At 38.9% G+C, this 27,783-nt stretch overlaps 1 protein-coding gene across 1 annotated transcript in view; it reads right to left on the bottom strand.

Moving 5' to 3' along the window:
- Nucleotides 1-27,783, bottom strand: part of fstl4 (follistatin like 4) — a 223,867-nt gene that overhangs the window by 158,525 nt on the left and 37,559 nt on the right. Inside the window, exon 3 of the mRNA XM_031898726.1 lies at nt 7,939-7,972. Coding sequence (XP_031754586.1) covers nt 7,939-7,972 — 34 coding nt within the window. The remainder of the gene's footprint in view (nt 1-7,938; nt 7,973-27,783) is intronic.

Below are 27,783 nucleotides of genomic sequence, written 5' to 3'. Positions count from 1 at the left end.
TCGTCTTACAAAAATAATAATGTTTCAAATTTAACTATTTATTTATCTAAATAATAACTATTTATTTTATTTCAGTACAGAAAAAAATCACCAGAATTAGGGATTATCAACTTGGAGGGCTGGGGGCGAGCTCTAACATCCTATAAGCAAAATACTGTCAAATTAATACATTAATCTATAAAGGTATAGGACCTGTTATCCAGAATGCTCGGGGCCAAGGGTATTCCGGATAAGGGATCTTTCTGTAATTTGGATCTCCATACCTTAAGGGGCCGTTACGACTTGCGCAAATTGTCGTGACTTTTTCATAGCCGTCGCGAAAAAATCGGAAAGGTTTGCCTGCCGTTTATTAGCGCTCAATACGAAAAAGTCGCGACAATTCGCGCAAGTCGTAACGGCTACGAAAAAGTCGCGACAATTTGTGCAAGTCGTACCGGCTACGAAAAAGTTGCGAAAATTCACGAAAGAGGCGTGGGCGACGAAAAAATTGCAAAAAATATGAAAAAGTCGCAAAATGTTCGTTTTCAATCCGATTTTTTCCCATTCGGGATTCGGATTCGGGGATTAGTATATCAGCCCCTAAGTATAATAAAAAATCAATAAAACATTGATTATACCCAATAGGATTGTTTTGCATCCAATAAGGATTCATTATATCTTGGATTATCTTATATGGGATAAAATACAGGGTACAGTTTTGTTAATACAGAGAAAAAGGAAGTCATTTTTAAAAATCTGAATTATTTGATTAAAATGGAGTCTTTGGGAGACAGGCTTTCCGTAATTCAGAGCTTTCTGGATAATGGATCCCATACCTGTACTAATAAAGGTGGTGCTGGGCCAAGCCGGCACCCTAGGAAACCCATCTGGGCACCACGCATCCCCACATGAGTGATGTCCATGTAAACTAAGGGGGTTATTTATCAAAAATTGTTTTGAGAGAAAGATTCCTTGAAGAAAAAGAAAATGCGAAAAGTCGGCAGAAAATACTCAGAAAGTAAAAAGCTGGCAAGTTTCTATAGAAGTCAATGAATGCATGTGCAGTCACACAAAATGCGTTAGGTTTCTACTACCAATAAAGCATTTTTTGAATTTTATCTGCTGTCCTGAAGTCCAACGAGTGTATGCCGATTTGTGCTGGATATTAAAATCAAGTCAATGGGAATTGCCAACAACTTTATTTCTTTCCCCAGTTAAACCGTTAAAGTTTTTCGGCCTTATTGAAAATGAATGGAACATTGTGATTCATGTGTTTTTTTCACCAAAAAAAGAAAAAAACGTCACAAATATTTTGTCATGATTTTTTTCTGTAATTATTAATTGGGCTTGAGGAAAAAAACACAAACGAGAGAAAAAAGTTGCACATGTTTTGTTGCCTTTTTTTTCTCTACATCAGGGGTGCCACCATGTGATCTACTCTTGCCACCTGGCCTCCATCATGAGATCTACCACAGTTAAAATAGTGCGACGTCTATCATTGGCGCAGTAAGCAAGAAAAAGTATCAATCGATGTTTAACAAATACACAGAGCAATATATAAATTCAGTGCCAAATACATATTAATGCCCACATAATATTATTCAACTGCCAATTTCAAGTTTAATGTGAAAGGATTATAGTAGTTTTTAATTCCCTTCTTCATGGCCCAATTTGTAGTGGGAACAATATATACAGAGGCCCGGTAGGGACAATCTTCTATACTGGGATGAAACCACAAAGACGGATGGCTTGAGTAGCCGCACTCAGAAGCTCCAGTATGCTGGGGGAATAAAGAAGTGGCGGGATGTCATCCCACTGCATTCCACCTCGAAGTCTACCCGAAACTTTACTGGTAGACCGCTATCTACCTTTTGCCCCCACTCTATGTGATATATTTTTTATCCCACCAAAGTTGTGGTGTAATTTAAACACAGAGGGGATCATTTATAAAATGTGTGCAGCGCAGAATTATTTACACAGTGAACATGAATAAATCACTCCCGTTGGATTTTATGAAATCCTGTGAATGTTGACACTCACGCATATAAATATATATACATATATATAGAGAGAGAGATTCACTCAGGTGGTGGTAGATGGGGGGGGGGGGGGCTTTTTCCACAGATAAGAGGTAAGAACAAAATACCCAAACTAGTCTATCCTAACAGCCCCATCTGCATAGCCCTATCCGCACAGCACACTGCCAGTTCTGACAGAGCTTACTGCCTTGCCAACCCAAACAATAGAGATGTAGCGAACTGTTCGCCGGCGAACTAATTCGCGCGAACATTGGGTGTTCGTGAACGCGGAAATTCGCAAACTTTTGGCGATGTTCGCCATTTTGGGTTTGCCGCGTTTTTTTTTTGCGCCGTGTTTTTTCGCCTCGTTTTTTTCCACCGCGTTTTTTCGCTTTGGTTTTTCGCCTTTGCGTATACATAGGAATAGCTTGTGTTTTTTTTTTGGCGGTTTTTTTTTGGGGCGTTTTTTTTTGGCGTTATTTTTTGGCGTTTTTTTTGGCGTTTTTTTTACAAAGTATTTTTCAGAGAAATTTTTGCTTGATCCCCCTCCTGCATGCCACTGTCCAGGTCGTGGCACCCTTTAAACAACTTTAAAATCAGTTTTCTGGCCAGAAATGGCCTTTCTAGGTTTTAAAGTTCGCCTTCCCATTGAAGTCTATGGGGTTCGCAAAGTTTGCGAATATTCGCGAGTTTTACCGAAAGTCCGCGAACGGGTCCGCGAACATTTTTGGCGATGTTCGCTACATCCCTACCAAACAACTGACCTCTGCTCTGCTTCATAGAACATCCTAGAAGGCATACTATCTTCCATGATTTTTTTTAATAAAACCTTTTGACCTTGGCAAGGACTGGACTCGAGGGCAGGATGATGACACTGAGCAGTGACCTTTGGGAGTGGGGTTGTGACATTTGGGGCATGTTTGTTCATTTTGGAAACGGGGCTGTGAAAGCAGAGGTGATTATTGGCCAGATTGTTGTTTGGGTTTCACAAGGCAGAAACTCAGAGACAGTTACAACCCAAACTGCTCAAGGAAAAAACAAACTGCTCTGGTCAAAATGGAGCGGGTAGCACCCGCAACCATACTATATTATTCTCCTGCAATTTGATTCTCTTAACATATTCCATATCTCAGCATAACACACCTCTCCCTTTGTAGTATTTGTCAGTGAGTAAAAAGGCTTGACATGACTGGAAAGCTCTAAGAAAGCTCGGTTCTAAGTGACACATTTACCACACAGATATGGTTAATTAGGTGTCATCTCCTCAAAATTGTACTACATAAAAACTTGATAAACAGGAAAATTATACTATATATTACCCAGAGTGCTGCCTTTATAAAGGTCACAGATGACAGTTGTCGCCTGTGTTAATGTTATGGTTATTATAATAAAAAGCGTGTTATTAATTGTATGCAATGTATTTGTGTAGAAATATGGCCAAGAATGAAAGTGTGTATTACATGAGGTTTTCAAGTATTTTGTGCGAATGTTCCAAATTTTGTGGGTCATAACTCGTTATGGATATGTGAAAATATGGCCACTTTGTTATCTCTTTATAAGGGTGCATAAAAGCAGTATTTAAATACATAAACACCCCCAATATAACACCATGTTACACAGTGTCAAATATTGCATATACAGGTATGGGACCCGTTATCCAGAAAGTTCCAAATTACAGGAACGCCATCTACCAAAGACTCCATTATAAGCAAATAATTGTAATTTTTAAAAACTAAAAAAAAGTGTAAACTGCTCTATAAATATAATATTTATTATAATAAATACAGGTATAGGACCTGTTATCCTCTTATCCTATTTTCCAAACAGGAGATCTTTCTGTAATTTGGATCTCCATTCCATGGCCCAGTCCAGCCTTGTCCTGGCTTGTGCCATATGGCAAGTGGTAATGACTTGTGGTGATCTGCGTCCTCTGCTGCTCCCTAATTTACCCTAAGTTAGCAGGTGGAAGGGGGATACCTACATGCCTCCCACCCCTAATAAATACATTGCCACCCAACACAGCCCAAACAGAGGGCAAAGTGCCAACACATGGGCATTTTTAGCACTTCCATAATTTAATAGGGTTGCTCCCTTTTGGCAACAATTATACCAGCTGTAATGGGGGCAGGTTTGCGAGGGGGCGTGTCCGTGACATGGAGGTGGGGTTATGATGCAAATGGAGCCGATGTGTCACCAGCCGGATCACAGTAGAACTTTGTGAGTTGGGCAGGCTTCTGAGGCATAGAGAGAGGGCTGGGCAAGGGGATTGGGGAAGGATCGGAGGCCTGGCCAGGGGGAAAACAAGTTTTGACAAATTTACTGGCAAGAACATTGCTGGTTAATTTGTAATGCTGGCCTTGGCCTTGGCTAGTATTTTACCAGCCAGGTGGTAACCCTATGTGTAAAAGACACCTTGGGGCAGATTTACTAATCCACGAATTCAAATCCTGAATGGGAAAAATTCGGATTGGAAATGAAAATTTCTGAAGATCGCAAATATTCCAAAAATGCTTACAAAAAAATCACATTAGTCACGATAATATTGTATTGGCGATCCGAAAGTCACGAAATTTTCATACCGAACCATTGTAAGCTGCAGTAAAACCTTTCTGATTTTTTCACGCAAGCGTACAAAAAAGTTGTGCGGCGTACGAGTGTTCGAATGAAGGCACCGAGCGTTCGTGCTTTTGTAAATGTGCCCCCTTGTATTTGCACTGCCTTAGTTTTCTGGACAAAACCATTTCAGCTCTTTATTAGGGTCCCTGCACCTACTGCTCTTCAGCTGTACAGTACTCCTGCATTATTATACAGATATTAAAACTGGTGATGCTGCTGCTGATTAAATTACATTCATATGCAGTCAGGGCTGTTAGTGAATAGTTATAGAAAATTCAGGAAAATTGGTCCCGGTCTATAAGTCTAGTAGTGTGATAACCATTACAGTTCCTGTCTTTCTTTATTTTAATCTTTGAATCACACCCTCTATTCACATCATCTCACCCAGCTTTTTTTTACTGTTTGCTCTTCATATAATTACTGTATGACACTATATACATTATATAAATATCCCCCCCCCTCAAATTATATTTACTGCACCAAAATGAACACAGCCATTCTAAATGGATGGTCTTATTTGGATTTATATTGAGAAAATGTTAATATTTCCGAATTAATTTGCATCTTTATTCTGAAAGGCTGTACCACTCAAAGTAATTGTTCAGATTTATCATTCACTTCCGACCCACACAGTTTCCTGTGCATCATTTCTCAATCTGACAGGTTTTTACTCGCTTAATAAGCAGCTCTGATTCATTAATGAAAGTGTAAATTCCAGCTTTCACTCTTGTAATTCTTAGGAGGGTTCACAAAAGTGGTGTTGAGACAAATTTGGAGTTATACAGGACAAATGCACAATCGTCTGAATGGCAGTTTTTTAACATTACTCTACTGTTAAATAGTTGGAGTAAAGCAATTTCACCAGTTTACGTCCTTCTTTCTGAATAAAATATTATTACAGGTATGGGACCTGTTTTCCAGAATGCTTGGGACCTGGGGTTTTCCAGATAAGGGGTCTTTCCATAATTTGGAACTCCATAACTTGAGTCAAAACAAACCCAATAGGATTGTTTTGCCTCCAATAAGGATTAATTATATCTTAGTTGGGATCAAGTACAAGGTACTGTTTTATTATTACAGAGAAAAGGGAATCATTTAACCATTAAATAAACCCAATAGGGCTGTTCTGCCCCCAATAAGGGGTAATTATATCTTAGTTGGGATCAAGTACAGGTACTGTTTTATTATTACAGAGAAAAGGGAATCATTTAACCATTAAATAAACCCAATAGGGCTGTTCTGCCCCAATAAGGGGTAATTATATCTTAGTTGGGATCAAGTACAGGTACTGTTTTATAATTACAGAAAAAAGGAAATAATTTTTAAAAATTAGAATTTTAATGGAGTCTATGGGAGATGGTCTTTCCGTAATTCGGAACTTTCTGGATAACGGGTTTCCGGATAAGGTTGGAGCTGCAGAGTGCCATTGAGCCCTATGGGAGACTTTCCTTGGGCCGGGTTGGAGCTGCAGAGTGCCATTGAGCCCTATGGGAGACTTTCCTTGGGCCAGGTTGGAGCTGCAGAGTGCCATTGAGCCCTATGGGAGACTTTCCTTGGGCCGGGTTGGAGCTGCAGAGTGCCATTGAGCCCTATGGGAGACTTTCCTTGGGCCGGGTTGGAGCTGCAGAGTGTCATTGAGCCCTATGGGAGACTTTCCTTGGGCCAGGTTGGAGCTGCAGAGTGCCATTGAGCCCTATGGGAGACTTTCCTTGGGCCAGGTTGGAGCTGCAGAGTGCCATTGAGCCCTATGGGAGACTTTCCTTGGGCCGGATTAGAGCTGCAGAGTGCCATTGAGCCCTATGGGAGACTTTCCTTGGGCCAGGTTGGAGCTGCAGAGTGCCATTGAGCCCTATGGGAGACTTTCCTTGGGCCGGGTTGGAGCTGCAGAGTGCCATTGAGCCCTATGGGAGACTTTCCTTGGGCCGGGTTGGAGCTGCAGAGTGCCATTGAGCCCTATGGGAGACTTTCCTTGGGCCGGGTTGGAGCTGCAGAGTGCCATTGAGCCCTATGGGAGACTTTCCTTGGGCCGGGTTGGAGCTGCAGAGTGCCATTGAGCCCTATGGGAGACTTTCCTTGGGCCGGGTTGGAGCTGCAGAGTGCCATTGAGTCCTATGGGAGACTTTCCTTGGGCCGGGTTGGAGCTGCAGAGTGCCATTGAGCCCTATGGGAGACTTTCCTTGGGCCGGGTTGGAGCTGCAGAGTGCCATTGAGCCCTATGGGAGACTTTCCTTGGGCCGGGTTGGAGCTGCAGGGTGCCATTGAGCCCTATGGGAGGCTTTCCTTGGGCCAGGTTGGAGCTGCAGAGTGCCATTGAGCCCTATGGGAGGCTTCCAAAATCATGCACTGAAGGTTCAAAGTCAGAAAGGTTTTCATGCCATTTAAGATAGTTTGGATACAAAAATTTTGTAACGTTTAGATCGTACCACAATATTTTCGGATCGTAACGATACGATTTTTCAGAACATTTACGTACATCAGAAATTTTCACTAATAATACAAATTTTTTGTACTCGTACTATTTAAAGTCCAAAATTCGGACTTTGATAAATCAGCCCCATAGGGGCAGATCTATCAAAATGTGAGTTTAGCGCTTAATACATAAAAACCTCACATTTTTAGAAGCATATTTATCAAATGATGAGTCCTAATTTTCACCCACTGATATATACGCTTCTAAAAATACCATAGGAATGAACAGAACATGGGTGAGTTTTTATGTATTAAGCTCTTAACTCACATTTTTATACATCTGTCCCTTAGTCTACTAAAAATCATTTAAACCCAAAAGGATTGTTTTACCTTCAATATGGATTCATGCAGCTTACTTACTGTAAAGTAAAATGTACTGTTTAATTATCACAGCGAAAATAATTAGAATTATTTGATTAAAATGGACTCTATTGGAATTTGTAGAATTCTCGATAGTGGGTTTCTGGATTAGGGATCCCATACCTGTACCTGGAAACAAGAATGGCTTGTAGGAGTCTATGGTAAGAAAATGCAGGTAAGGAAGACTTATGTTTTGTATACATAGATCAATGCCACTTCTAGGGCAAGCACACATCCTTGGGCAAGAATAATACTGCTTTTCATATTCAGTAAATGGATATGAACATGTCAAAAATAAAAATACTGGGAATAGTGCTCCCATGCCTGACCGAGACTTATCAATCACTTTCTGCTCCAGCTTTAGGATGTATGTGTAAAAGAAAACTCAATGTCATCATATCACAAACTGCAATTACACCTTGATGTACCTCTTGGTACACAATGTACAGTATATTTCTCACAAAAAAAGCACAATCTAATGAAAATCGTCTCTTACCTTTTCTTCTCGTCTGATCGTAGTTTTCTTGGGCCTACAGAGAAAGGATACAAAAGTTGCACTTTAATTGTATAGCTTTGTGCCATCATTCCTGGAAATAATTTGTTTTGTACTTTCAGGTTTATTTCATGTGTAATGATAATTATTGTTACAGCTTTCTCAAAGTCATTTTAGCAATTGGAATCCGTCTATGATACATTTGGAAATGCTGTTAGATGCAAGTTGATTTTCTGTTCTGTGATTAAATATGCCATTCTACATTGTAATCTGAGCAATATACACCTTTTCCATTATATCAGTATACATTTTGTTATAAAAAGCACTAAGTTTGCTCAGGACTCAGGAGCAGTAACCCTAAGCAACCAATAAAATGTTTGTTTTTAAACAGGTGACCAGTAAATGCTACCTGCTGATTGGTTGCTATAGGTTACTGCTCCTGGGCAAACTTAGTGCATTTTATTACATGGGGGAAAGACAAATAACACAAGTATTGTACAGCATAAGCACAGGGGTACAAACACACACAGGCACAGAAATTACGTACTGGGGAGATATCTAGACACTTCATATACTTATAGAGAAGGATTTCATTATACATTTTGCTCAACACACTGAAACGTGATGCATATAATTTTCATTTTAGAGAACAGTGTTTCACTGCTCTGCTGTCAGCCATAATGCAATATTAAAGAAGACAGGCTCCATATGAGTGTGAATAATGAGCTAGCCTGTGATCATGCCTTCCTCTTTCCTGACTTCCACTGAGGTCCTTTCTTATCCCCGTTCTCTGTTAACCAGGGCCATCCACCCTCTTCGAAAAGAGAGAAAGATAATCAATCAAAAACCCACTTTGGGCATGTTATTGTTCTGTGCCCTGTGGCCCTTTGCATCTCTTTGCATCTTCAGTGGAATACTGATAACCATCATTTTGAGATGACCTTGGCAACAACTTAATATCATTAAATTATAAATAGTGATGAGCGAATCTGTTCCGTTTCGCTTCGCCGAAAAATTCGTGAATCTTTGAAAAGATCCGCGAAACGGCGAAAAATTCGCGAAACGGCGAAAAATTCGCGAAACGGCGAAAATGTTGTGCGACAAAAAAAATTGTCGCCCGCGGCTATTATTTTGTCGCGCGGCTATTGTTTCGTCTCCCGCGGCTCTTGTTTCGTCGCGCGGCTCTTGTTTCGTCGCCCGCGGCTATTGTTTTGTCGCGCGGCTATTATTCCGTCGCCCGCAGCTATTATTTTGTCGCACGGCTATTGTTTCGTCGCGCGGCTCTTGTTTCGTCGCCCGCGGCTCTTGTTTCGTCGCGCGGCTCTTGTTTCGTCGCCCGCGGCTATTATTTTGTCGCGCGCTATTGTTTCGTCGCGTGCGGCTATTATTTTGTCACCCGCGACTATTCTTTTTTGACGCCGGCGACAATTTTTGGACGTGCGGCGAATTTTTCCGCGGCGACATTTTTCATCCGTTTCGCGAAACAATCCGCCAATGGCGAAACGCGGAAATTCGCCGCGAATCCATGCCTGGCGAAACTTTTCGCCCATCACTAATTATAAATACTTATATAAATAATTTAACTGTATTCTTAAACTCAGCAGTTCAAGGTTTAAATTCTTCTGGTGATTGCAGCTCCTGCTAAATAGAATGAGAACACAATGGGGGTCATTTATGATCCCGGGGGCCCAATGTTCTGCATTGAGCATTGGATAAACATTTGGTGCTCAGTGAAGAGAGTAGTTTCAGGAGGAGTGGCTAGCCCTATCCTTTCTGCCTGACTTTGGGCCTACGCAGTGTCGGACTGGGAACCCAGGGGCCCACCAGGAAACCTTAGACCTTGGGCCAACTTTCCAAACTATTTTTCCTCCTTTCCTCAGCCAACCTCCTTGTTCTCACCCAACCTCCTTGTTCTCCTAGTCTTTTATTTACATGCTAGCATCTATTCTTCCATCTATTTCTCCTCTTTCTTCCCATTCAGAAATAGGGAATGACCATAAAACAGGCCAAATGGTAAGGAGCAGGAGGGTCCACTGACACCTGGGCCTACCGGGATTTTTTCTGGTATAATGGTGGGCCAGTCCGACACTGGGCCTATGTTCCACCATCCAACCTCCTTTCTTGAATCAAGTGCAGCCTAATGCAGGCCATGCTCAATTCAAGGCACACTCTGTAGATCTCTGTGCTTAAAGAGGGAGTACAGAGGCCCGTGGCTAATTTTCACAATGCGCTACGGCTAGGCAGTGGGCAAAGTACAAGAAATGGCCAATTCTGACATTTAATTGCTCTTTGCCCACTGAGTAGGGCATTGTAAATGCGCCCTATAGTATGTGTACAACTCCCACCTCCCAATAAATATTAGTTCTCAGAAGAGTTCTTTTTTTTTTTTATATAAAAAGGTAGTGTATACTGTAAATATGTGAGGGGGTTGTTGAGTAGCTTCCATGAATACTGCCCAACTTCTGAGAGCTTTTGTGTTCTTCCACTGTTCCTATTTTACAATGCACTTTCCCTGTTCCCCCTTGACACAATAAATTGGTTTTGCCGTTCTGTTACTTAACCTCCCACTGTATAGGGTTATAAATGTGTTTGGGACTCTCTCTATCTACATTACCACCCCCCTAAATTACCAAAGCACAGGGGCTGTAAAAATAGGAGGTCATTGGGACTGATTTCCTTTTCTAAATGTATACATTTTTTGCTGGTTGCTATCTAATTCGATAAACAAGATCTGTGTGGGCATATCTTCAATAGAAAGGGCCTTTTTTTTGTTATCCTATTTGTACCTTTATAGCACTAAGATGCCATAAATAAGACTTTTTAATTATTTATTTGTATATTTTGTGTGCCAATATTACTTGCAACTGATTTTTGTGCAGAAAATATTTTAGGGGAGAAAAAAACAATGAATGTATGTTATATGGTACTTTCAACGAGTATTTTTCCTAGCTTATTTCTTTCCTGTGCAGAAACCTCATGATCTGTAAAATGTTTTTCATTGTCAAAGTAATACATAAATAATGTTTTCTTCAAAGCAATTAATCTCTGTAGGCAGGGAAAATGAATGCTGCTAAGTACAGAAGATGGAATTATATGATGCTCTCTTGTTAATTGACGGTAAAAACACTTTACCACTTGTGTTTTAACACATTTGCAATACAAATAGAACAAAGTAATTAGCATTATTAAAACAGCTTCTAAAGATATTTCTTTGCCTGTATCTGCATAAACACAAGGTATCATAAGACGACTTGCTTATTTTTAGCATTACAGAGAAACAAAGGGCTTTGGCAAGTACATCAAATAAACACATTGCAGCCTCTGAAGAGGCTAAAGTTCCTGAAACCAATTGGAATGCAATAACACATTTTTTGTGGCTTTTACTATATATAAAGTGCAATAAATGTGATGAATTTGCAGAAGCTGAGATGTATAGATTGTACAGCGCTGGGGAATATGTTGGTGCTTTATAAATAAATGTTAATAATTTTAAGAAATCTCATCAGCTTTACAGTTTGGTAGTTTAGATTCAGATGTAAGTTTTTAAAATATATGCATGGTTTCCACGCATTTAATGCAGGTGTTCATTCTGCAATAGCTGAGGTGACAATTCGCATTCACTATGATGATTTTGGGGACATTCCAGATGCTTTGGTAATCTGAGCATGAAATTATTCATCCACTGTTCAGGCACAGGTATTGGATCAATTATTGAGAACGTTTAGGACCTGGAGTTTTCCGTATAACACATCTTTCTGTAATTTGGATCATCATACCAAAGTCTACCAAAAATCCTTGAAACATTAAGGGGTAGATTTATCAACATTCGGATTTTCGTGGTGTTTTGAAACCACGATACACTCATTTCCAAAAAAATCTCAAATGTCTAATCATTTCATAAAAGATATGAATTCAAAATGCATGAACAAAAAAAAGCGCAGAAAAAAACATAAAAAAAAACTTTTTTTTCGCATTATCGCACAAATGCAAGCTTAAAAAAACCCCAAAAACCTCTAAAACCACGAAGCAGAGAAAGATCTTCCCGTTGCAAAAATGCAAATCTGCCATTGACTTCTACATGATCTTGATAGCTTTTAGTTGGTTTATTTTTGCTTTCGAATTATGTTTTGTCGCATAATAATTGGAGAACAAAATCGCATTTCTGTGCAAAAAAAAAACAAAACGTGAAATGAACCCAATGGAATTGTTTTGCCACCAATATGGATTCCTGCAGCTTAGTTGGGATCAAGTACAGGTACTGTTTTATTATTACAGAGAAAAGGGAATCATTTAACCATTAAATAAACCCAATAGGGCTGTTCTGCCCCCAATAAGGGGTAATTATATCTTAGTTGGGATCAAGTACAGGTACTGTTTTATTATTACAGAGAAAAGGGAATCATTTAACCATTAAATAAACCCAATAGGGCTGTTCTGCCCCCAATAAGGGGTAATTATATCTTAGTTGGGATCAAGTACAGGTACTGTTTTATTATTACAGAGAAAAGGGAATCATTTAACCATTAAATAAACCCAATAGGACTGTTCTGCCCCAATAAGGGGTAATTATATCTTAGTTGGGATCAAGTACAGGTACTGTTTTATTATTACAGAGAAAAGGGAATCATTTAACCATTAAATAAACCCAATAGGACTGTTCTGCCCCAATAAGGGGTAATTATATCTTAGTTGGGATCAAGTACAGGTACTGTTTTATTATTACAGAGAAAAGGGAATCATTTAACCATTAAATAAACCCAATAGGGCTGTTCTGCCCCCAATAAGGGGTAATTATATCTTAGTTGGGATCAAGTACAGGTACTGTTTTATTATTACAGAGCTCTGTGGAAAAGAACAGCAGTGGGTCTAGAAAAGGTACAGTGGCCCTGTCGGCTTTTTCCCTAGCTATGAATCCCATTTGGTGACCAGTCCTAGTAAGGGACTTTAAAGTGATACTGACACTGAAAAACTACTATTCAAAATGTGAATGTATGTTAAAACCTATTTTTTACTGATAGGCTTGCTTTTGTGAGCAATTGTTACTTAAACCTGACTTTTGCCAACCTGACTGTCTCTTCTTAACCTGTCAGTTATTTCTTCTAATGCTAACGGACTACTGGAGCACAAATATGGCAGCCCCCTCAGAGAGGAACATCGGATTAGATAGGGAATGTAAATGCATGGGGAAAATACTTTTATGGCAAAATTATAAATAGCATTCATGGCAAAGAGCATGCAGAGACACGGGTTTCATTTCTGCTGTCATTATCTCTTTAATGCTGTTTTTAGTAAAGTGGCAAGGGATTTGCTTGTATTTCTTTGTTTTGTGTTTTTTTGTTATTGTTCTAAAAATGAAAAGCTGTATTTTCCCAATAGTTAACGTTTCCATTTTAAAAAAACTGTCTGTCTGTCTGAGCACGAATATAGCACTGATTTTCACTTCGCGAATTCTGCCCTGCACAAATTTTATAAATGACCCCACTGTGTTGAGTTGTGTATTCACACTTTTAGAAATATGCCCATTACAGTGTAATTGTCCCAGGGACCCCTCTGAGGCAAAGTGAAGAAGGCTTCAGGGACGCTTTTGTGTTTTCTCTGTATCAACTAGAAAAGTTTACTGGGACAAAGGTTTGTACGTAATTAATACTTTGTTTTCACTTTATCTACAATTTAACAAATGAAATGTCTTTCCTAATGTGCAGTTAATAATAATTATTGTCTCCTAAGTATGGTAGGATTAAAAATCACCCCTTTTAACTCCCACCAACTGCCAATTCAATGTAGATGGAACAGCAGATTCTATAAAGAAACACAATGCTTTCAAAGCTGTTAAGTTCTAAAACTTTTGTTCCGAAGTGTTTGTACTGGGCGATATATCAATTGGTTAAAGAAAGGGCTGACACGATTATTGAAATGAACTCTGGGACTGGCCTAAGGAAGAATTTGGAGCTTTGATCTAGATTAATGCAAATAACAGTTATTTGCACTCAACATAAGTAAAGCAAAAAAGTTTTATCCAAGGCTGATGGCAGACGAGGCGTAGGGCGGATATTTTCGGCAAGCGGAAAAGCACTTGCCGAAAATACCGCCCTACACCTCCTACATGTGCTTGCACCCGAATGAATGAAATACGCTCAGGTACAGGCACATGTAGCAGATATACGCATACAAATATGAGACTTTGCATTTTCTTGTGTTTTTATGCGTATCTTGGCTACATGTGCCTGCACCCGAACGTATCTCATTCATTCGGGTGCAGGGACATGTAGGAGGCATAGGGCGGTATTTTCGGCAAGCGCTTTTCCTCTTGCCGAAAATATCCGCCCTACGCCTCGTCTGGCATCAGCCAGCGTTTTGATCACACTTGGTGACCTTTCTCAAGGGAAAAACAAACAATGGGTGTGACACAAACGTTGGCCATTTAGAGCCAGAGTATGGGGGCAGCTGGGAATTCCACAAGGGTCACTAAAATTTGCCCAGATGCTCCTATAATGTTGCTCCTATAATGCTGCTGGATAATTCACAATGAGCCACAGTGCTTTCCTGTGCCCTGTTTGTGATTTTTATTTCTGAAAATGTTTATTAAGCCAGCCTTTTGGTCTCTACAGAGACCTATTTATGATATACAGTCTATAGAATTATAGGAATATACAATACCCAAGAACTACAAAGTAATCATTTTTACGAGAAAAAGAAAAACTGGAATATCGTGACAGTCCAATTACCTTGAATGACTAGTTTGGGGATGAATGATTAAAGGGGATGCCAACCCAAACAGTAACAAAAAAATATATTTTTAATATAAAGAAAGAAGATATCATTCTAAGCAACTTTCAATATACATTCATTAAAAATGTTAAATAACTATCTGCCCAAATTTGCTTTTAACAAAGTTAAATCTATCTATCCTTTCTACTTCTCTTATGGTTTGCCAGCCAGCAGAAATAATGTAGCAGGAATCAGCTCTGCTCCGGCCAAGTCTCCACTTCCCACAATAAAGTCCAAAAGCCTGTAGCACATTGAACAGTTAACTAACATGATTTAATGGCTTCAAAGAAAAGTAAAAATCAAAATGGTTATGCCTGGGGCCTCGCTGGGCCCTTTGTTTATATGTAACATAAAAACCAGAGAAGAACCATGCGCCAACAGTCTTACACAGTGTATTGCGTATCTGAAATAAGGTAAGCCCTACTCTATGCAGCAATTTATATTCAAAGCATCTTGAAGGGGAGTCACAACACATATTTATTTTAATTATTCTAAATAGGAAGGTACAAGCTTTTTAGATAAAGACAACCATTTCTGTTTCATTTTTCGCAAACCGCAAAGTCATTAGACACATGCCCCAAGGGTAAATAGGGGAGAGAAATCCTCTTTCTCCAGAACCTTTATCTCATGGCGATAACTTAATTTTTTATGAGCAATGTAAAAGCTAGTGAATAACGTATGACCGGGCCTTTTTGATGCTCAATCTACACCTGACACTTAAGGGCCAAAGAAAGCCTCAGTCACTGGGGGATGCCAATGACTTCAATTGTTGGCCTGGAGACAGAGGTAAGCGATTAGAATCACTGGAAGTTGTATCCCCAGTGACTGAGGCTTTCCTTGTAAATTATAATCCATTACAAAGAAAAAATATTACCAAAATGAAAATAGAAATGCCATGTTACGAACATGGAGGTTTTAGAACCAGCATGTAGGTAAATGTATTACTTCTGCCAATATAGATAGGTAATAAATTATATAAATTTCATATGGAGCACTTTATTTTCCTTGATAGCCAGTAAATACCATTTGGTATGTAAAAAGGTAAGGAGAGGTGAGGGGTGGGTAAAGCAGAAAGTTGTGAATGAAAGAGACTGGGGGAGTTAATACACTTGAAATGGGCTGGTTTAAAGGAGAAGGAAAGGTACAATCACTGGGAAGGGGGGTCAAATATTACTCACACCCCAGTCATTGTTATCTCTTACCTAATACACCCAGCCAGTGTTCCGGTTAGCAGAAAACTGCACCAGCCTGGGGTATCTGTGACTGAGCGATCCTCTTCCATCTCTCTTTGTTCTTCCAAATCCTGGGGCCGGTGCATACACAGTAGGGTGAAAATGCAGACTTTCTTCAAGACATGCGACTGAGAAGGAATGCTCAGTCACAGATACCCGGGGCTGGGGCAGTTTTCTGCTAACAGGAGCACTGGCATGTGCTTTGCGGCTTGGTACTTTGGAGTAGAAAGACATTGGTACCCATTTTAGATTCGGGGGAATGTGTACTTTCCAAAAATATATGTCTTTCTGGGGTGAGCGTACTTTTTACTAGCTTTATCCCACATATAATGATGTAAATGTGTTGATTTTGCTGGAGCTGAAATAACAGAAATGATAGATCACATGGGGGTATGTTCCCATTGGGGCCCCTACATGCATCAAACTGTTCAGTGGACCCCTGGCGTTCATATTTAGGTTGTTTTATCTGGTTACTTTATGACCTGTAGGAGATAAGATACTATAGACTGGAAGCTTTGAAGCAATTTTTTAAAAACTTCACAAATTTTGATAAAAACCTATAATTTTAGGAAAGCATTGTGACTTGGTAGTTTGGAGTAGACAGACAGTTGTGCCTATTCTGGATTCCCCAGAATCTGTTCTTTCCAAAAATGTGTAATTTTCTGGGATAAACCTTCTGGGATAAACACAGAGCAGAAATGGTTGACATTTAAAATGATATTAAATCATTACTGTTCTCAATTCATTCCATTAATAAGAAAAAGTAGAAGTGTTAAGAATCACCCTATGTGGCTTAACTCTGAGGTAAAGAAGTTAATAGGGAGAAAAAGGAAAGCTTTTAAGAAATATAAGTCAGAGGGGACAGTAGCTGCGTTTAATGAATATAAACACTATAACAAGTGTTGTAAAACAGCAATCCGGAAGGCAAAGATAGAAAATGAGGAGCGCATCGCGGCCGAGGCCAAGACTAACCCCAAAAAGTTTTTTAAGTATATTAATAGTAAAAAGATGCAGGTTGAGGGTGTGGCCCCATTGAGTTATAGTAACAATATGGTTACAGCGGATACAGAAAAGGCAGATGTGCTTAACCAGTTCTTTTCTTCTGTGTATACAGTAGAGGAGCCAGTGGGCCAAGTCCCACCCAATAGCTGCACTGTTGCCTCAGCTCCAACTACACAGTGGTTGGCACAGGATATGGTGCTTAAAGGGTTACACACGATAAATGTAAACAAGGCACCTGGGCCAGATGGAATACACCCTCGGGTACTGAGAGAGCTAGGGGCAGAATTGCAGTGGCCCTTGTTTCTGATATTCTCAGACTCTCTTTCATCAGGTATGGTACCTAGGGATTGGAAGAAGGCGAATGTCATTCCCATATTTAAAAAGGGAGTAAGATATCAGCCTGGCAATTATAGGCCTGTAAGTTTGACCTCCGTGGTGGGCAAGTTATTTGAAGGCTTGTTAAGGGATCACATTGGCTTGTTAAGGGACCACATACAAAATTATGTAGTGGAGAATGCCATTATGAGCAGTAATCAGCATGGCTTTATGAAGGACAGGTCATGTCAGACCAATTTAATTGCTTTTTATGATGAGGTAAGTAAGAAGCTGGACAGTGGGGATGCAGTAGATATCATCTATTTGGATTTTGCCAAAGCATTTGATACCGTTCCCCACAAACGACTGCTTTCTAAGCTAAGGTCTATTGGTCTTAGTGAAGCCGTTTGCACATGGATAGAAAACTGGCTACAGGATCGGGTACAGAGGGTGGTTGTTAATGGTGCATTCTCTACTTGGAGTAAGGTTCTCAGTGGGGTACCTCAGGGTTCTGTACTGGGTCCACTTTTGTTTAATTTGTTCATAAATGACTTAGGGGAGGGTATTATGAGTAATGTATCAGTGTTTGCAGATGACACAAAACTCTGCAGACCAGTCAATTCTATCCAGGATGTGACATCCCTGCAGAAGGATCTTGACCAACTGGCAATCTGGGCAGCTAAGTGGCAGATGAGATTTAATGTGGATAAATGTAAGGTCATGCACCTGGGATGTAAAAACATGCAAGCCCCGTATACCCTTAATGGGACTGCACTAGGCAAATCCATATTGGAGAAGGACCTTGGAGTCCTTGTAGATAATAAACTTGGCTGTAGCAAGCAATGCCAGGCAGCAGCTGCAAGGGCAAACAAGGTTTTGAGCTGTATTAAAAGGGGTATAGATTCACGGGAGGAGGGGGTTATTCTTCCCCTTTACAGAGCGCTGGTAAGGCCCCATCTAGAATATGCTGTTCAGTTTTGGTCTCCAGTGCTCAAACGGGACATTATTGAGTTAGAGAGGGTCCAGAGAAAGGCAACTAAGCTGGTAAAGGGTATGGAAAGTCTCAGTTATGAAGAAAGACTGGCCAAGTTGGGTCTGTTTACACTGGAGAAGAGGCGCTTAAGAGGTGACATGATAACTATGTATAAATATATAAGGGGATCATATAATAACCTTTCTAATGTTTTATTTACCAGTAGGTCCTTCCAACGGACAAGAGGGCACCCACTTCATTTAGAAGAAGGGAGGTTCCATTTAAATATTCGGAAAGGATTTTTTACTGTGAGAGCTGTGAAGTTGTGGAATTCCCTCCCCGAATCAGTCGTGCTGGCTGATACATTATATAACTTTAAGAAGGGGCTGGATGGATTCTTAGCAAGTGAGGGAATACAGGGGTAGGGGAGATAGCTCTCAGTACAAGTGAGGGAATACAGGGGTTATGGGAGATAGCTCTCAGTACAAGTGAGGGAATACAGGGGTAGGGGAGATAGCTCTCAGTACAAGTGAGGGAATACAGGGGTTATGGGAGATAGCTCTCAGTACAAGTGAGGGAATACAGGGGTTATGGGAGATAGCTCTCAGTACAAGTGAGGGAATACAGGGGTTATGGGAGATAGCTCTCAGTACAAGTGAGGGAATACAGGGTTATGGGAGATAGCTCTTAGTACAAGTTGATCCAGGGACTGGTCCCATTGCCATCTTGGAGTCAGGAAGGAATTTTTTCCCCTCTGCGGCAAATTAGAGAGGCTTCAAATGGGGTTTTTTGCCTTCCTCTGGATCAACTAGTAGTTAGGCAGGTTAGATATAGGCATTATGGTTGAACTTGATGGACGTATGTCTTTTTTTCAACCCAACTTACTATGTTACTATGTTCTGTTAGTGGAATTTTTGGCCTTGAAATCTAAAGTATGCAGCTTTCTGGAGTAGTGCTTTGGAAATTTAGTAGTGTACTGCTGGGAGTTTGTGACCTATACAAGTGAGAAATCTCCATAAACTATATATATTTGGTATTGGCACATGGGACTTTCCAAATCAGTTATATTTTTGTGCATAAAATAATTTTTGTTTCTGGTATGTGTGTTTATATTATGAATTTTTAGACATTTAGAAGCCTATATCTTGTTACAGAATTGGAATTACACAAAAATTCTACCACATTTTAAAAGCTTAGGTTGTTCTGAAAAAAACGATATATTTTGTTTTCCTGGGTAAACTCAAAGTCCCCTCGAGGAAAGGCCCCTAAAGTGAAACAGTGCAAAATGTTCAAAAACTGTCTGGCAGTAGATGTTCCACTTTGGTCCGAAACGGCTGGCAGTGAAAGAGTTAATGGCTAAAGCTCTTTCTTTTACTCACAACACTTCCTGTTACCATTAGAGCTGCATTATTTCGTTATGAACAAATCTGTCCCATATCGCTTCCCTAAACAGCGATATCTGCTGAATCGTCTTTTTTTTTTAATTTTTACAGCTACTTTTTTTTCCCTACTTTTTATTGGACCTTTTCGTGCTACAACTCTTTCCTCAATGGCTCATCCTGTGCAGAATAGCAAGAAAAAAGCATATGGCACTCAGGACTACAAACAAGGGTAATACCCTTTTTAAAAGTTTATTGCGGAGGTGCAACGTTTCGGGGCAATGTGACCCCTTTATCAAGCTTGATGCTTGATAAAGGGGTCACATTGCCCCGAAACGTTGCACCTCCGCAATAAACTTTTAAAAAGGGTATTACCCTTGTTTGTAGTCCTGAGTGCCATATGCTTTTTTCTTGCTATAGTGTATTTGGAGGGTGCCGATCCCTCTAGCAGTGTGCACCGGACAAAATAATTTTTGAGAGAGAGGGTGTGCGGATAAGGTCTCTGTGGTCTAGTCTCATCCTGTGCAGAATACATTGGGGTCTATTGGCAGTTTCTCATTGCAAAAATTTTTCATTGTAAATTTTTGTGGCAGTTTCAGAAAAATCTTTTAACCAATGGCGGAATTTTGCCGTAAATCCATACCTGGTGGAAAAGTTAACTCATTCCTAGTATACATATCTTATTATCATCAGAACTGCAAGGACAGTGATAGTGAGAATACTTTTGCTTCAGTAGCAAGCTAAGCATGCAGTATCTGCACAGTTTAAAATTACTCTCCACTAACGAGGAAGGCATTATTGCAGTCTCGCTCTTTTCTTTACATCTACAATTCCTTGCTTTGTCACAAAGTACCTGGCCTTTTTTTCCCCACTTTTCAACATACAAAAAATTCTATATCCCGGCTTAAAGGAAACCTATACCCCCAAACAAAGTAGGTCTCTATAAAAAAATATATTGCACAAACAAGCTCATATGTAAAACCCGGCTTCATCTAAATAAACCATTTTCATAAAAATATACTTTTTTAGTAGTATGTGCCATTGGGTAATCCTAAATAGAAAATTGCCATTTTAATAATTAAGGGCCACCCCCTGGGATCATAGGATTCACAGTGCACACAAACAAGCCAAGGCACACATACATGCTAGGCCCCATCAGCCAATTAATGGGCAGAGTTCTGCCTTTTACTCCCACACTACTTCCTGTTACAGTTGGAGCTGCATTATTTCCTGTCAGCTGATCTCTGAGGGAGCACACAGCCCATCACTAAATGGCGGATCAATGTAAAAGGGCAATACTTACTATTATATATATATTCTAGTTTGGCGAGATTCTTTAATAGGTCACTTAACATAATATAAACAATAATACACGAGGCGATTTCACTCGTTGTGCGACGAACGATTATATCGACAAATGATCGTATGGCGATCGGGTTTCCATACGATATGCCATCCACGGGCAACGATAATTTGCAAAAGATCATCGTATCATTATTGTAAAATACGTACGATCGTACATCTACGTACGATCCAATGTCGTGGCGGAAGCGGTATTTATTTATTTATGTTCGTTGACTTCTGCTGCTGGCAATCTTGACATGCGCAGAGAACAATCGTTCGAAGACAAATGTCTGACACTCACACCAACTGGCAGATTTTATCGTTAAACGACTAAAGTTTTTAAACCTGGCCGATCGATTTTGGGGACGATAATGTCGGGTCGATTAGTGGGCCTACGATCGTTCGCACACCATCAACTATACGATAACTTAGCGATAGTATCGGATCGTTCGGGAATCGGGCGTTTAACAGTAAAAAATCAGCCCGTGTATGGGGACCTTAAGTATTCATTCTGGGGGTACAGTTTTCCTTTCAGTTTAAACAGCTGATAGTAACACCAGCTAGCTACCCATCATGCCATGGTGGCAGTTGTATTTTAGAAAAGGTTTCTATACCAATGGCTTCATTTCATTGCTAAACTGACAGTTTTAGTTTGTGATTGTGACATTTTGTTTCTCAGTTTCCAAGTACTAAAGGATTTATTGGGAGTGAGCCAGACAAGGAAGGTGCTATTTATATGCTCTTATTTAAACCTCATTCAGGACAAAGGCCAAGTATTAAATAAAACTTAATTTTAATAATCGAAAAGTAAAAAGTGATTTCACCCAAATTGGCACTACTCTTGGTCCGCCCTGTACAGTAAATGTTACATTAGTCAAAGTATATACTTCTCCCACAAAAAGAATGGATTAAGGGGGAAAAGGAAATGTCGCTGACTGTGCCTAACTTATGGAGACTCAGCCCCTCACTTACCCTCTTCCAAAAAAACACCTTATATATCTAGTAAGGAAAAAAGGGGGTTTTATCAATGGCGGTAAATCATGGATCGCATACAACATATATATCTGTGGCTGAAATACACTGGCCCCTGCGCTGGTCACTTTTTATTTTTTCATTATTAAGTTACGTTTTATTATGTGGCCTTTGTCCTGGATGAGTTTGGGTGGTGTAGATTTAATAGGGTGCACTTCTCATTATGACCTTACTCTCTTTTGTTTTCTGGCTGTAATTTTATACTCAGAGATACTTCAATCATAAGAACAAATAAGGCATACCCTATACAGTAAGGCTCAATTAAAATGCACCATGCAGTGTGCACACCGTGGGGTACATTGTGTAAATAACCATGGGCATTAGTCACGTGAGGGACGGGCGAGGGGGAGAAACACAGGCATGCCTTACTTACACTATGTATATTATATAAATATTATTTTCTTTCTTCTTGGAATTCACACAACAAGCCCGCAGGCTGCATTTTGTAAACATTGTTTTAAGGCAACATTGTCCTAAAATCTTGTTTATGCGCCACACTGGGGGACCTTATGCCCATGCTACACAATTATAGACGGTGAGGTGGAATGTGAGGATTGCAGTTACATGTACCAAGTGCAGAATAGAAAGTCAAACGTAATTGCCTGCCCCTTGCCTGAGGTATAGAGGCAGGCAGGTAAATTATGGTTGACAGATGAGATTTGTAAATATCTTTTATAATAGGTATAGTTGTTTTTTTATAAAGGAAACTTGGATTTCATTCTTAAATTGTAAAGGTTTTTTTCTATACAGGTATGGGACATGTTATCCAGAATACTCGGGACCTGGGGTTTTCCGGATAAGGGGTCTTTCCGTAATTTGGATCTCCATACCTTGAGCCTAATAAAAAAATCATTTAAACATTAAACCCAATAGGACTGTTTTGCCTCCAATAAGGATTAATTATAACTTAGTTGGGATCAAGTACAGATACTGTTTTATTATTACAGAGAAAAGGGAATCATTTAACCATTAAATAAACCCAATAGGGCTGTTCTGCCCCCAATAAGGGGTAATTATATCTTAGTTGGGATCAAGTACAGATACTGTTTTATTATTACAGAGAAAACGGAATCATTTAACCATTAAATAAACCCAATAGGGCTGTTCTGCCCCCAATAAGGATTAATTATATCTTAGTTGGGATCAAGTACAAGCTACTGTTTTATTATTAAGGAGAAAAGGGAATCATTTTTTAAAATGTTAATTATTTGCTTATAATGGAGTCTATGGGAAATGGCCTATCCATAATTCAGAGCTTTCTGGATAATGGGTTTCTGGATAACGGGTTTTATACCTGTAAAGCTTTTTATGTCTGGGCGACAGGTCCCTTTTTAAAATACTGAAAGGCATTTTTTGCCGCCAACATAAACTTATACTCAGTTGCCATCAATACAAGGTACTGTTATTTGAGAGAAAAGGGTAATAATTAAATAAAAAAAAAAAAAAAAAAAGATTGTTTGCTTAAATAGGATTTTATAAAAAATGCCATTCTAGTACATCTGAATTATGGGAGTCATATCCTTTCCCAAGAACAACACTAAAACAACAACTAAAACCACTAACTTTAATCATATATCAAGTAAATCTTTAAACAGACCTCCTCCAGAGATTCAAATGCTGTGAAAGTGGAAAGCAAATCTCTAATAACGAGAAAAAATAACCTCATGGTGCTTACTGTTGAATAATAATGCTAATGATGAGTGAAACTGCCATGTTTAATAAAACAGTACCTTGTACTTGATGGTAACTAAGCTGCATGAATCCATATGGGTGGCATAAAAATCCTACTGGGTTTATTTAATGTTTTATTTATTTTTAGCACGTTTAATGTTTGGTGATACAAAACATGGAAAGATTTTTTATTTGGAAAATTCCAGGTCACAAGCATTCTGGATAACAGGTCCCAAACCTGTACAGGTATCGGACCCTTTATCCGGAAATCCATTATCCAGAAAGTTCCAAATTACAGAAAAGCCATCTCCCATAGACTCCATTGTAATCGAATAATTCACTTTTTTAAAAATTATTTCATTTTTCTCTGTAATAATAAAACAGTTTCTGTACTTGATCCCAACTAAGATATAATTAATCCTTATTGGGGCAGAACAGCCCTATTGGGTTTATTTAATGGTTAAATGATTCCCTTTTCTCTGTAATAATAAAACAGTACCTGTACTTGATCCCAACTAAGATATAATTACCCCTTATTGGGGGCAGAACAGCCCTATTGGGTTTATTTAATGGTTAAATGATTCCCTTTTCTCTGTAATAATAAAACAGTACCTGTACTTGATCCCAACTAAGATATAATTACCCCTTATTGGGGGCAGAACAGCCCTATTGGGTTTATTTAATGGTTAAATGATTCCCTTTTCTCTGTAATAATAAAACAGTACTTTGTACTTGATCCCAACTAAGATATAATTACCCCTTATTGGGGGCAGAACAGCCTTATTGGGTTTATTTAATGGTTAAATGATTCCCTTTTCTCTGTAATAATAAAACAGTACCTTGTACTTGATCCCAACTAAGATATAATTACCCCTTATTGGGGCAGAACAGCCCTATTGGGTTTATTTAATGGTTAAATGATTCCCTTTTCTCTGTAATAATAAAACAGTACCTGTACTTGATCCCAACTAAGATATAATTACCCCTTATTGGGGGCAGAACAGCCCTATTGGGTTTATTTAATTATTAAATGATTCCCTTTTTTTGTAATAATAAAACAGTACCTGTACTTGATCCCAACTAAGATATAATCAATCCTTATTAGAGCCTAAACAATCCAGTTGGGATTAATTACTGTTTCAATAGTTTTATTAGCAGACTTAAGGTAGGAGATCCGAATTACGGAAAGACCCCTTATCTGGAAAACCCCAGGTCCTGAGCATTCTGCATAACGTGTCCCGTACATGGTTCTCTTTCCCATTGATATTTCCATAGTGGAAGATGTCCATGTTGTGCATTTAGTTAAATGCCATTCTATAACAATGTACAGCTGGTCTTTATTTTTTCTTCTTTGGTTTGCATATTTTGATGATTTTTTTTTTTGTTCTGCCTTGCCCTAGTTTGGAATTTACAAGTTGCTAGGGTTCCAGATGAAGAAGAGGAGGCAAGGAGGGCAAGGAGAGGTGAGTGATCCCAAACATAAGATTTCTCCCCATTGTAGTCTAAAATAGGCCCGGCCTAATCAAACACTGACTAAATGTGTAGGGAGAACACAAAGATATAACTGTATACTCAGCCAAGTACCATTGTGATAGTATAAAATGCATTTATATGAATAAACTGTCTGTAGCAATCCAGCAAGCCTTACTTACGATATGATTTGTATACTGAGCCAAGCACCACTGTGAACACACAAAATGCATTTACATGAATAAAGTGTTGGTAGTGATCCAGCAATCTCAAATAAAAACATTAAATAAAATCTAAATGAGACATTAAAAGCCCTGCACAGAAATATGAATAGGGAAAATGCCTTCCTCTTGCATCTCAGGTTATATTTGTGCAACACTGAATAAGAAACACTAAACATACAAACTTTTGCTATAAAACTGTATGATAGATTTCACACCTGAAAATGAAAATGCCTTTCGAGCCACACTTGGGAAATAAAGAATTGTGGTTTGATGAAAAGCACTGATAACCTGAGGCTATATTGAGTGGGCTGGTCTCATAGAAAGGTAATTTGTCTACACATACAAATACAGAGACAAATACCCCCACCAAATGTAGCGCCATAAGCCAGACTCAACAATAGCAATATACCAAATTTTGTTATATGTATTTCTTGGCAGGTTTTTTTTTTGTGTAGATGCCATATAGATATATCATTATCAAATATCCAGCTCTACATTTTAATCTAATGCAGCACAATATATGTTGTTTCTTCCTCTGAATCTGCAGACATGACTTATTATAATGCATGTTTTTGATATACATTTGCTACAATGGATTTCAATTTGAGATCAATTCATTTTGCATCAAAAAATGCAGTGGAAAAAACCCACTCATTAACTTCCCTGTATTTTGGGTGGAAAAAAATTGCAGCATAAAAATAGGCATTGACTTAAATGCATTTTGTGTAAAAAAAAAATTTCAGAAGGAAGTATGAAGTAAAAGAAAGTAAACAAAGGTCAGGACCAGACAGTATTCACCCCTGGGTCCTAAAAGAGTTTAGCGCTGTAACTGACAAAACACTTATTCATTTTATAGGATTATTTGATGCACCATTATTCAAAAGGGGATCCTGTTCCCAGCCTAATATGCCTGTTACATTGCCTTTATCAACAGTGAAACTCATTTGCCACTTTGATGGCCAGTTCTCTCAGCAGCATTCCTGTATGGAACTTAGTTTTGCACAATTTATTATAATTAGCAAAAAATGAGCAAGTTCTTACAATGCCAGTCTCAAGATCATTTATAGCCAAATTAAAAAGGGCCAGGGACAGACCCCTGTGGTAGTCCCCTAACCACCAATTACAAAATGTTCCATTTATATCTTTATGCCAGTTCTCTGTCCAAGTTTGAATATAATGTTCCAGGCCAATATTCCTTAATTTAATTACTAACCTTCTATGTGGACCTGTATCAAATGATTTAAGAAAATATAAGTAGTTCACATCCACTGCAACCCAATATCAAGGGTTCTGCTCAGCTCCTCATAGCAATTACATTTACCTGACAAGATCTATTGCACATAAAACCATGTTGGCACAAACTCACAGTATTGTAATTAGAAATGTATTCCGGTCTCTTATCCATGGAATAAGGGAGACATTCAGGGTTAAATATGTCCAGCTTGGGTGGTTGTGGGGATTTATCTGAGCAGCATGTTGGCGCTGCAGGTATTAGTACAACATTTTGTTGGGGAGGCCATAAAATAAAGCTAGGGTGGAAAACAATGTAAACACATGGTCTGTGTAAAACTGGATACTTTGTCTTATATGTTGCCCAGACCACTGGGACAGGTACAGGTATAGGACCCGTTATCCAGAATGCTCGGGACCAAGGGTATTCCGGATAAGGGGTTATTCCGTAATTTGGATCTCCATACCATGAGTCTAAAAAAAAGCTACTAAAAAAATCAATAAACCATCAATTAAACCCAATAAAAATGTTTTGCATCCAAAAAGGATTATTTATATCTTAGTTGGGAACAATTACAAGGTACCGTTTTATTATTACAGAGAAAAGGGAATCATTTAACCATTAAATAAATCCAATAGGGCTGTTCTGCCCCCAATAAGGGGTAATTATATCTTAGTTGGGATCAAGTACAGGTACTGTTTTATTATTACAGAGAAAAGGGAATCATTTAACCATTAAATAAACCCAATAGGGCTGTTCTGCCCCCAATAAGGGGTAATTATATCTTAGTTGGGATCAAGTACAGGTACTGTTTTATTATTACAGAGAAAAGGGAATCATTTAACCATTAAATAAACCCAATAAGACTGTTCTGCCCCCAATAAGGGGTAATTATATCTTAGTTGGGATCAAGTACAGGTACTGTTTTATTATTACAGAGAAAAGGGAATCATTTAACCATTAAATAAACCCAATAGGGCTGTTCTGCCCCAATAAGGGGTAATTATATCTTAGTTGGGATCAAGTACAGGTACTGTTTTATTTCAACAGAGAAAAAAGAAATCCGTTTTAAAATTCTGAATTATTTGATTAAAATGGAGCCTATGGGAGACGGGCTTTCCGTAATATATATTAATATATAATTAATAAACTAAATTAAAAAATGAAGAACAGTTACAAAGTTGGTTAGAAGTGGCCATTCAATAAC

Source organism: Xenopus tropicalis, chromosome 3 (assembly GCF_000004195.4).
Source record: "Xenopus tropicalis strain Nigerian chromosome 3, UCB_Xtro_10.0, whole genome shotgun sequence".
NCBI lineage: Eukaryota > Metazoa > Chordata > Amphibia > Anura > Pipidae > Xenopus > Xenopus tropicalis.
This window is presented reverse-complemented; position numbering and strand designations above follow the sequence as displayed.